At 38.0% G+C, this 12,597-nt stretch overlaps 1 protein-coding gene across 1 annotated transcript in view; it reads right to left on the reverse strand.

Moving 5' to 3' along the window:
- Positions 1-770: 770 nt before the first annotated feature.
- RIOX2 (ribosomal oxygenase 2) overlaps positions 771-12,597 on the reverse strand; it is a 41,491-nt gene continuing 29,664 nt past the window's right edge. Inside the window, exons 4-9 of the mRNA XM_044669259.1 lie at positions 12,347-12,450; positions 8,587-8,689; positions 7,342-7,513; positions 6,081-6,172; positions 2,695-2,790; positions 771-1,269 (exon numbers count right to left, since the gene is read on the reverse strand). Of these exons, the coding sequence (XP_044525194.1) occupies positions 1,111-1,269; positions 2,695-2,790; positions 6,081-6,172; positions 7,342-7,513; positions 8,587-8,689; positions 12,347-12,450 (726 nt within the window). The 3' untranslated portion in view covers positions 771-1,110. The remainder of the gene's footprint in view (positions 1,270-2,694; positions 2,791-6,080; positions 6,173-7,341; positions 7,514-8,586; positions 8,690-12,346; positions 12,451-12,597) is intronic.

Genomic DNA, 12,597 nt, shown 5'->3' on the forward strand with positions numbered 1-12,597 from the left:
GAATTTAGAGAATTTATTCTGAGTTAGATTTAAAAATGCATTGAAACACCCCAAATTTCAACACCTTCTCTATTTTTATACTCGGAGAGATTCAGATGAAAATCCAGAGATATTTTTAAAGTATCAGCCTCCTTGCACTTTAGATATAAATTAACTGTAAATAAGTTAAATTCAGACCTAATCTGCTGTTCCGAATTTTTTATAGTAACTTGATCTTTCAATGTAAATATTTCCGATTTACTACTTTTTTTGGTATTTAGAACTTAAAAGAGACAGGAATTACCTCCCCCCCCCTTTTGTCGTCTTGGCTCCTTCAAGAAGCATTTGTAAAAATTCCAGTGGACCCATTGATGTGAATGCATCTCGTTGCTGTGCCAGTGTTATTTAATAGAACTTTATGTAACAGGAATAACTGGAGGCTTTAGAATTTTTAATGGAAGCCTTCCTTGTGTACATATACAAGAAACCTGTATATTTTTAATGTAAAAACTAGACTTAAAAAAAAACCTTCTTAAATTGTTTTAAGGAATTTCTTTTTGAAGCAAAAAAATGGGTGGTCTTTAAAAAGTTATTATATCCAAAGAACAAGGCCAGGTACCACATTTAAATTGAAAAAAAAAAATCAGAGTTGTGCTTTTTTTACAACACTGGATTAAATAAAATAAACTTGTCATACACAGATGTGGTTTCTTCACTTTTTAAATGCCCCTTTCTGAAAATAAAAGTGGCCAAATTACTTAGTACATATTCATACAAATATTGTGTTAGGGGCTAGATCTGAACACCTGAACCTTACATTTAACAAAGCTGGTGCAGGTGCTGCTTTTCTTCCTGTAACTAATAGAGCCCCTTTTTATTCCCATTCTGAATATCTTAAAAACTGATCTTGGTTTTCACAGTAGTTTAAAATGAGCCATCTTAAGTGGACCTTTTTCCTAAAACAGGATGAAGATTTGGCTGGAAGACAAGGCAGACAAGACAGTAAGACACTTTTCCCTGTGGATAGATAAATGGCCTCACTAAGCAAAGATAGCAAACGATTCTTTATTAAGTAAGTGGAAAAATCATTTTACCCTTTTATAAGAAGGGGTGACTGACTTTGCAAAGGCATTAGATTACTTCCATTAGGCATTCAGTCCAGAGGGCTAACACCAGATTTTCTTTCTCTGCATCTGTATTAAGTTTCAGTTCTTTAACAGAAATAACTTCAGAACTCAAAAGTTGTTTCAGAGCATCCATATGAGACAAAGGAAAGCGAAGTCCAGGAACCTGAAAAGGGGGAAAAAAAAGTTAATTTTTAATTAGTTCAACATTTCCCAAACTGTATTCCAAAGAACACTGGAAGTCTATGAGAAAATGCTACTGTGAAACATCTATACGAGTCCTCCTATTTTCATAGATTTGGGCCTACCTCCTCAGATCCAAAGGGACTGCTAATGTCCCTCAGAGAAAGTTATAATGACTGAATAAAAAATACTGCTTGTCCTTGATGGAAGCCATGAAAATAGAGACCAAAAGTGAGATACACACATGTAAAAATTAGCCAAAAAATAATAATCTGAATGATAATGGTCATTAAATGTTTCCCTAGGTAACAATCATGACTTAGTACTACTATACTAATTGTCAAAATTGCCAATGACTACCATAACCAAATATAACAAATTCTCCTTACTTCATTGTCTCTTCCCTCATTCATATCTTGCTCCTAGTCTTTACCCTATAAACTTCCTATGAGTTAACCACTGTGAAACTTCAAAAGTGTTAGTGGTCTAAAAAGCAGAGAATTTATATATTTTATTGAATTGTAGAAGGGGAAATGTAATAGGAAACTGAATTTTGAAATAAGAGAGGCCAAAACTCAGTTATCTCATCTTTAAAATCTAAGGGCCTTTTCAACTCTGGATCCCATGATAAAATTCTTCTGCAGTAATCTTGCTTTATTTATTTGTTCCTTATTATTTTATAACCTATATAAAAGGCTAAAAAATTCTAATCATTTCCGTTAAATCGATAGAAGCAACTAATTTGGCTATTAAACACTCATGGGCTTAAAACATACCAATAGAACCAAAAACACTTTGGGCTCTTGAAGAATAGGTATTTGGCCTGGACCAAAGAGAGATTGTATGTTTCTATAAGTAACCCACAAGGTTCTGGGATCAAAACTGGAATTTCTGTGGCTATATAGATGTATAGATATGGAAAGAACAGGGTCTTATATGTTGGAGGAAAAGTGAAGACTATATTTGCATAGTCCAGCAGGGGTGGTGGTAGTGTCTTTCCTTCTATACTTCTATACTTAGAAGCAAGTTAGAAGTTATAACTTAAGCTGAGAGAAAAGAAGACCTAGGGGGGGAGAAGACTTCTTAATGATGCTCTATCACTTTTTATCTCTAAGCATCAGCTTCTTTATACACAAAATGGGAGTGTTGAGTTAGAAAACCTTTTTCTAATGTGAAGTCTATGATCTTCTGCTAAATTGGGAGAAAGAACAGCCCCTTCTAGCAGCTTAATGTCATTTCTAAAGGAATGATGTAAAAAACAATAGTGTAAAGAAAGCTATATTATTATGGCTCATCAACCAATAATAAATAAAGCCTCCCTCAAAACAAAATTAACTTTGAAACACTGCCACTTTTACCATCCAAAACTCACAACAAAGTGTATTCATTGAGTTCAGTAGAAACAAACCTCTGCCATTTCATTGTCATTTCCAAACATCATGTGTGTCTCCCGCTTATTTCTCAAAGAATGATAGATGTAAACCATTTGTTCTTGAGTCTCATCCTTAAAAAGAGAGAAAAGTCACTAGCTACAAAATTTGCAGGGCTAACGAAGCATTAAGAGCTTAAAGTTTTGGTTGAATTTCTACGTACTCAAGGCTTCACTAATTTGGCAGATGAAAAGTCCAAGACTATAAAAAAGAATGCCCCAGTGGATTTGTGTTAGGTATATTCTCCCAAGGGTATATACATCTCAAACTCATCCATACTTCCTCTCCCTCCTATGTGATGGTGCTCCATGATCTCTCATAAATCTTCCATAACATTATGTGGGCAATTGAATACCTGGGTTTTCCATTACTTATCTGTCATTCTCTCCAGCTAGGCAGACAAGGAATACACACATATACATGGAAAGCTAAGATAAATGTAAATTAACAATAGAAGAAAGGTCACCAGGTATGAGTTCAACAGATGGAAAGGACAATTTGGAAGTGGAAGATTTCATGAATGAGGAGGGTTTTGTTTACATGAACCTGAAGGTGTTCAGAGACAAAGAAAGGAACGAAGGAAACCTCAACAAAGAGACAAGTATGAGCAAAGTTGATTAGTAAGCCTGTTGAAAGCAAAAGGATTTCTGTAGATGACTAGATGGGGAGATAAGGTTGAAAACACTGAAGCCAGAATGTAGAAGGTACTAAAAACAAAGTTGAATTTGGACAAAAATCTTAAGAGATAGGACAGACTTAAGTTTTCAAGAAACCTCGTATTTGTTTAAGGTGAAGTGGAATATTTAGTATTGAAAGGCAAGAAACTAAATCCTTTCTTCTGAGTCATTTCAGGAGTGGCTGCTCCAACTTTGCCTATCTGGATTGATTAATTTTTATGGTTTAAAGTTCTGATTGATCCACTTTTTGGGTACTTTACAAACATTCCCAAAGACTTCCCAAAGATTTTGGAAATGCCCTGAGAGATCTAATCTAAGAATCTTCTTGTGACATAACTGATAAAATGGTCATCTAGCCTTCTCTTCCAGAAAGGGGAACTTTAGTACCTCCTAAGGCAACCCATCCCACTCTGGGACTGATAGAAAGTTTTTCCTTACATGGATCCAAGTTTGCCTGTATGCAATTCCTCCTGAATTGTTCCGAGTTCTCTTCACAGAGAAAAGTGATAAACAAGAAGGGAATGTAACTTAGTGACCAAGTTTAAAAAAAAAAAATCCAACCACGGAGCAGTGAACAGCTTGTTAAGTTATCCTAATTCCAATCTGCGAGTGGGAAAATGAACATCTGCAAAGCATTTCCATGGCATAAAAATGGGGGGATGATTTTATTAGTTTTGCCCAGCACTGTAAATCATATGACAAAATGTAATTATTGTTTCAACAACTATACCAAATTCCAAGGGCCTTCTTAAAGTAGTAAATTAAACCCCTAAGGATATTTAAAGACTATGACTATTAGAGCAGTAACTCCACTTCTCAGAGATAATTCCATTCTTTACTACGCTGCTATGTACTGTGGTATAGAGGACAGAAAGTAGTACTTGGAGTCAGAAAGATCTTTATTCAAATCCTGCTTCTGCCATTCACTAGCTGTGTGATCCTGAGCCAGTCACTTAACTTGTCACATATGTAAAGCACTAAGACCAGGGTCCCTATTACTGAAAGGCACTGAGACCTAGGGATTCTTTCCCAAAAGCATCCTCTACCACCAGAACCTAGACAGGGCCCAATCCCACCTGGAGAGCCTGGTGTCATGTTTCTAGTCCTTCAATTTACAGTTTGCCAATTGTTTGAACAAAATTGCTGCCACTGCTCCTACCTTTAAGAGGTTTCCTACAGCAATTGTCCCTTTTAGGTCTCTTTGCCAACATCATTTTTAAATGAACATAATGCAAAGCTCATATGAGCTTTGAGGAAGGAGGGGGGAGAAGGGAATTCCCCCAAGAAATATCTCCCTCACCCACGCTTGAGCATACCTCTATTGCTACAGGACCCTACAATTCCTACCAAGAAGACTGGCTCAGGGGCTCCCAACCAACAAGTCTCAAACCCTGAATCTTTTTATCTTCAAAGAGCAAAGATCAGATCTCTGTATGTGCCAGATGGCGATGGAAAGGCACGAAGAGATTCTTGCAACAAGAGTGTCAGAAACTTAGAGAAAAAATTAATTGAGCAGACGGGATGAAATGAAGGAAAGGGCTAAGCAGAGAAGCCGGCCAATGGCTTAGAGGAGTATTTCCACCAAGAGACAGATGGAGGGATGGCAGTGGGGATGATGAAGAGATGAATTTGAGAGACATTTAAGATTAGACAAATTTCTAACTGGCTAAAGATGGCTGGACAAGGAGGGGAGAAAATAAAAACAATTTAAGATTTGCAAAGCACTTTAAAGGTTAGGTGCTATCATTTTACAGATGAGGAAACTGAGGCAAACAAGTGACTTGCCCAAGGCCACACTGCTACCAAATGTCTGAGGTAGGGTTTGAACTTGGTTCTTCCTGACTCCAAGACTAGTCACCAAGCTACAAATAAACAGTGACATATTTTGAGTCTAGGTGATCGATTCAAAGAGAAGACTGAAGGGGCAGATAAAATGAAGACTGTAATTATAGGGTACATTAAGTCTGAAATGACACATCTCAAAAGCCTACCAAGTCTTTGGCTTAAGCTGGCCTAGAGCTCAGGAGGGAGGGAAGGGTTAGAGGCACAATGCACCATTACCAAGGCCCTGGTTTTGAAGCCGACAGCCTTGGGATTGAGCTCTGGCTTTGCGACTCATTTCTTGCTTACCCTTGGGTAAGTCATTTAACCTCCTCTGCTGCAAAATTAAAGGGCTGAATGCAATAGCTATAAGGTCCTAACCAGTTCTAAATGCACAAGTCTATGGAACCATGGGCACATATATGGGTAGCTTTTTTTTTTTTTTAAATCAAATGGGTGAAAAAAAAATCCTACATTTAAAATATGCCTTGAAAACAAAATGAAATTAGAAAAGAGATAATACTAAACAGTTTGGATGCTCGATCCACTTCTAGACCCAAGTATGTCTTGGACTATGGCACTTATACCCTCGTCTATAAAATGAGAGAATTGGATTAAATTCTCTTTTAAGTTACCCTTTAGCCTCCAATGCAGTCACCATCAGAAACTGTAAGATCCCGTAAGCAGAGGATCTAAGGAGACACTGACAGACGTATGGAGAGTTCAGTTCCTACACCTACACACACACACACACACACACACACACACACACACACACACACCTGACTCTTGCTGGGATGGAGGCCATAGAGCCTTGGGGGGGGGGTAGCCAGCAGTGCAGACAATGTTGGTTCATGGATACTCACAGATGTGTCCTTGTCTGCCACCTCCACTGTCATAACAACGTAGTCTCTAAATCGCAGTCTGACTCTACTGTCTAATTTTGGGAACCTTCCACCTATAACAAAACCCATCCAAAGAAAAGAAGTAAAATGGTTCACATTTTATCTAGGTAAGAAATACAACTTGATCATAAAAGATGCAAAGGTAGGGGACAAAGGCTCAAGTGTTTTCTCCAACTTGTTTTTGTTTCAGCAGATCCCATCCATTTCCTGGAATGGCCTCGCTCTCCTATTGTAATTCTAATAAGTCAGAGACTAACCTCCAGTTTCCCTAAACTAAAGTTATCTCAGTATACAAGATGCTCTGGGAGGAAGTAATGCAGAGGTTCTTGACCCTTTTTGTCATTGATGCCATTTGCAGACTAGTGTGGTCTATGGCTCAATAGGGTTTTAAAATGCATGAAAAAAAACTTTTTTAATTTTTAAAAAAATTAAAAAGTAAAGTGCATGAAATACATCAATTACAACAAAAATAGTTGTAAAAGTATGTATAGAAAAAATAAAAACAGGTTCATGGTTTCCTGATTCAGAACTCCTGGCCTAATAAGAATGTCTTCTTGTTCATAAGTGACATATGATACCTTGTAATAGCAGGCACTCAAAGGTTCTTACGAGTTGTACGAATGACTATAATAAAGTCTTTGTGAAAGCAAAAATATGCTGCTTCAGAGGAAGAGGCCAAAAAACTCCAAGAAACAAAAAAAGTCCAAAAATAAAACCATCCCAGAACAAAACAGAATGAAAAGCCTATCTTATAGGAAAGATTCTGGAATATTTGGTAAGTTAACATGATTCAGTGACTAAATGACTTCAGTATTTCAGCAGAGCTACGAGGTTCTCTCTTCCACAGTGCAGGATGGAATCGATGCAGACCTGCTCCTGGGTGTCCTGAATCCTTCACGAAAAGAAGAGGGATGATGTTCGTCCCAAATGTGGACAGAGTAGGGATCTTCATCTATCCATCGATTAATTGTTGGTAATATGCTGTACTCATTTGTGTCTATCACACACCCGTGTAGTAACTCAATTATAGCTGAGACACATTGGAATAACAGCATTCAAAGGCTGCCCCTGAAACTATAACAGGACAAAAATGACAAAATAAACCAACACTGGACCTAGGTCCACGCCAATCCTATGCTAAGGTAAAACACACAAATGGGAGCATACACATCTTCATAAAGCATCCCCACAATCGAACCAAAGAGTGAACAGTAAATTTCACCTGGGGCGAAGAGATGGGAGCCATCTCCCAAATAGAAAGGTGGCAATCTGCTCCTAACGAAGTCCTTCTTCATTTCAGACGACCTCAGGTCTCTGGTGCCCTCCAACTGGTCTGCAAGAGTCCGCAGGAAGCCACTTAATCTCTTGGTTGCAACAGCCGTGCCATTTACCTGCTAGAAAACCAAACCAAAACAAAACAAACACTGGCCTGGGTCCAAACAAACACGGGGCATTTCTTGCTTAAATCTCAGTTCAGTAGCATCTACTTAAGAACAAAACTCCAAGTGTGTCTATCCAGTAGGTACTATAAAAACTCCCCAAAATCATGATCGTGGATCAGGTAGGGGACAATTTCCAAGAATAACGGACTCTTTACCTCCCATGGTAGAAACCCGTTTTATTAAAAGAGACTTGTGGGTAAGAGAATCATCCTTTACCTTCTTTTAGGAGATGGTGTCCCTTGAAGTTTTTGTCTATTTTGTATCAATTTGTATCAATACAAATCAATAATTGTATCAATCAAAACTGTATATTTTGAGTCAATAATCAATTGATTCATGTGGCTCTGTCTCAAATATCATATATCAGATGTGGATATGTCCTTGTCCAAATTAGCAGATTAATTAACATGTGCAAACTCAGTTATGAATACTCTTTTGTGTTAAAAAAAAAATTCAAGAGAGCAAGGAAGGTACCCATCAAGGTTTCCAAGTAGGTCTTATCAAAATTATAGCTCAAGATACAGCTACCGCCATCAGATTTTCTTTTCTTTTCTTTTTTTTTTTTTTTAAACCCTTACCTTCTGTCTTGGAGTCAATACTGTGTATTGGCTCCAAGGCAGAAGAGTGGTAAGGGTAGGCAATGGGGGTCAAGTGACTTGCCCAGGGTCACACAGCTGGGAAGTGTCTGAGGCCAGATTTGAACCTAGGACCTCCCGTCTCTAGGCCTGACTCTCCACTGAGCTACCCAGCTGCCCCCTCCGCCATCAGATTTTAAAATGAAAACCATCATTGCCCCTAGTTCTTTGACTCCCATAACTCATAAATATCCTACGACCTATTTCCCTGGTCACAGAGAGGCCCAATTCACTTAGGAGATACTTAGTGGAAAGTATCTGAAGTACTCCAGAAAGAAACTCTCATCCACTGTTGCTGCAACCTTGAAAATTCAGTCCTGAGACTGATGCCCTGATATGGAGGCCGCTGACTGTCCTCTTCCCATCTCACCCATTCTTGGGTTTCTTTACCATAAGTAGTTGCCGTGGTATGCCAGTCCGCAATTTTACTTCTTCCTTTGCAGCGTCGAACACAAGTCCAGGAATCACATCCAGAAGAAAGTCTCCCCATGAACTGAAGCACATAAAGAAAAAAAGTCAGGTGCACCCAAGAATACACAAATGCACAAAGGTCCTGTCCGGTTCACTTCTTTGAGATAATTCACAGACTAGAGAGGCACGGTTCCCAAAGTTGTGGTCCAGGACATGGAAAAGAAGCCAAGCTCCAGATTTACATTTGTGTGTACATACGTATGTGGACATGTTTCCTACCCAAAAGCCTATGCCAACAGAACCCAATCTCTGGCAGATCTAAATGGAAAGATTTCAAAAGTAAGGTGGTCCATTTGGAGAGGCTCATCGCCATATTGATTTCAGGATGATTAATTTGACCACAATCACTTCTGAAGACCATTTACTACTGTAGGTCAGGAATGGCCCACCAGACAAAATTACAAATGCTTTTGGCATGGAAATAAGATGTATGTGTACACTTGTGTCTCTGTATGCATAGATGTAGGAGTGTATGCATGTGTAGAAGATATGAATGATGGGTAAAAAGTAAAAGTTCCTTTGACTATACAGTGAATTCAATATGGCTTTATAACACACTGTTCCTATAGAGGAAAAGACAATGCCAACCATGTTTTCTCTCACCCCAAAAAATGCTGATTTCAATTACAGTGCCTATCCCCACAATCTCTGATCCCTAAATAAATTCAAAGGAGGAAGCTGAGAAGCATTGGTGCATTTTCATAGGCCTACTTAAGCTGCTACTGGAGAAATGAATCATATCCTTTCATAAAACAGGAAATTCATGAGAACAAAGGAATATTAAACAAGCCTCAAAACACAACACAGATTTCATAAAGAGTGCTTCCTAGGAAATAGCAGAATCTAGCACATGGGTCCAATCACATTTTAAGATACTAAAGGCATAGAAGTTAAGGGGTAAAAAACCAAAACAATGCTAAAACAAAAATTTGATTTCTACATAAAGAAACTCTAAAGTGACACCTGTAATGCAAGGTGGCTAACAGAAACTTTTTGCTTCTGTAATTTCTAACGGTCACAAAAAGTCAGTTAAACATCTTAGAATGTTCAGAAAGTCAGTTAGAACTTAAAGCTATAAATAGAAGTTCCAACTGATGAAGCTTTTGCCTTCTGGCTTTCGCTGTGGCTGGAGGCTTTTGCTTTGGCCTTTTGGCTTTGGCCTAATTGCTTTGGCCTTGGCCTGTGCTTATTTTGTTTGGGAAATTTGGATCTATCTCATTTCTCTGGACCTCTCCCTGATCTCCCATCTCCATCCCTCCCCTTCCCTGATTTTCCTTTGGCTTCTGGTTGGAAGGGAGGACTTGGTGATTGTACATTGTGGGTTTTAGTTTCTTTAGATAATTGGAGTATCCTCAAATAAGTTATCCCTAGGTTTGATAAAGACTTTACTTAAAAGGAAGTCAAATCTTCCTGACTGGGAGAGCCGGGCTCTCTCTGTCTAAACCTCTCCACGACCCATCCCCCACCCTCACCCTCTCCCTAGCAGCAGTTAGAAAACCCTGAACCCCTCCGCCCTTCTGACTGACCCTGGTATTAATAAATCCCCTTGTTACCTATTCAAACCCTGTGGTGAGTCATTGTGTCAAAAATTAAGACAAGGGCTCAAGGAGAAGGAATCATTTTTCTTTTATTTTTTGAGAAAACTCGGGTATCCATCTTGACAGGAAGTACCTCCCTGAGATTTCCTCCAGCCATCAGTTTGCCTGGCAGGGAGGGGCCCTCTCGACCCCTCCCTCAAGAGACTTTGAAACTAACAAGAGAAACCCTCCAGTCAAACCTAAATGTTTCTTACTGGCTCTAGTTTCCTCCCTGTATTCTCTGTCTCAAGCCTCTGGGAATAAACCTGTTTGAGCTGCCCTCTCCTACATACTCTATTTCCCTTATCTCCTATATACCTTCTCTTACCTTCATTCCTCCTCCAATCACCTTATAATCACTCTAATATTCCCCTTTATCCTTCCTCACACTCAAATTGCATTCATTTGACCCTATTTACTATATTTACTTATATTTCTTGATAACACACCACATTATGTAACTAATTCTTCTAATGTAACATGAATGCAGGGCTATGTATCTAATGTTAACAATTAAAATTCTCTATTAATCAGAAAAATGTAAGTATTATCCTAGACTAAACCTTTTTTTTAACTGCTCACATATTATAGATAAAGACTTATTTTATAACATGAAGACACACACTATTAAATTCTTGGCAAACCAACCTAAACCAAATTCTCAGCAATAACATTCCAGTCCTTTGTTCCCTTGCTCCTCTTGTCTGGTTTCCCTTGTTGGGATAATTCACAGACAAGGGGCGCAATCTCCTAAGGTTTGGTTTATAGCTTCAAAAGGAAGTGAAACTCAAATAAACACATTTTACATTATGTTTAATAAGTCTGCTAGGGGAAAAGGCAAAAGCTACTGGGCTATCTGTAGATTTCAATTATTCATGCTTTCTCTACCTCTAATTAACATGAAGAATTAAGAATTTAGAATTCCTACATAGTCAGAATAAAAAATAGTACCCTGATAGCTGACCTAGAGTCAGGAAGAATTAGGTTCAAATTCTGCTTCAGACACTTATTGTTATTATTATTATGTTACATATAATAATAAGTATATTATTCAGACACTGTGACCCTGGGCAAGTCACCTAACCTTACTCAGATTCTATTTCCTTCTCTGTAAAATAGGAGTAATAGTAGTACCTACTTATTATTGTTGCAGTTGTGGTAAGGATCAAATGATCTATGTTGAAATGTTTCTCAATCTTAAAAGTACTTCTTAAATGTTAGATATAATTATTACTCCTCCTTAGGTGGGTTAATTTTTCTTTAAGAAATATTTTTCTTGTGTCACTAGCAGACAACAGACTGAGCAAACATAGAAATATACAGCATTACACTTCCTCATCTTTAGGCTCTCAGCCAAGCAAAATTAACATTTGAGTTTCACTTCACTCTTAGAAAAGCCATTAAGAGGTTTAAAACTAACTTGATATAAAAGATCAGAAACTCTTAACTTTATGGACCTCTCTGGCTGCCATAGTAAGACCTATGAGACCCTTCTTAGAATTTTTTTAAATGCATAAATAGAATTATAAAGGAATCAGTTACACTGAAATAGTTATCAATTTTTTAAAGTTCACAGACCCCATGTTAAAAACTACTCATTTTAAGATGGAGTTGATTCTGAAAGCATGCTTTGAAAACAATTTTTAATACAGTTAATCATCTCATGACTGCTTTTTTTAGCTCTTCCTACAAACATGAGAAATGAAAGCTTTGGAAAGGAAGAATCTCAGATCCATAAATGGCGTCATTAAAGGGCCCAGGGACATAATTCTTTTTGTTTCCAAAGAATACAAACTTTGGCACTTACCCCTTACAATCATTCTTCACACATTCAGATTCAAAACACTTCTGTGAGGAAGTTTAATACACGTACCCTTATTGTCTAGCCCGCCATTATTTCAGATGGAAAAACCACACCTAAAAACTATAAAGAATTTACCCAGGCCATGAGAATTAGCAAGCAGAAGCCTACTGAAGAACTTATATGAGACACTAGATTCTCATTAGCCCTTCTTCCCCCCATTTTGGAGGTGACCACTGGCCACAGGAGAAGTGCTTCAAAGGGGGAAGTAGTAAAGAGGGGGACAGATAATAATACTCACTTGTTCTGGTAGGTGCTGATGGTCACATGAGTAGAATGGGCTAACCCAGAAGGAGTGTCAGCTTGATGGATGGTCCCACGAGGGAAGTATAAAAAATCCCCTGGCTAAAAGGTGAAGGAGGGAAGGAGAGGGAAAAATAAATATAAACTCTTCTCCTAGTTCTTATAAAGTCTTTGAGTTTCAACTTCTTTTGAATTTCAACAACTATGTAATGACCCACCAGGCAATTTGGATATATATATATATATATA

This window comes from Gracilinanus agilis, chromosome 3 (genome assembly GCF_016433145.1).
Source record: "Gracilinanus agilis isolate LMUSP501 chromosome 3, AgileGrace, whole genome shotgun sequence".
Classification (NCBI taxonomy): domain Eukaryota; kingdom Metazoa; phylum Chordata; class Mammalia; order Didelphimorphia; family Didelphidae; genus Gracilinanus; species Gracilinanus agilis.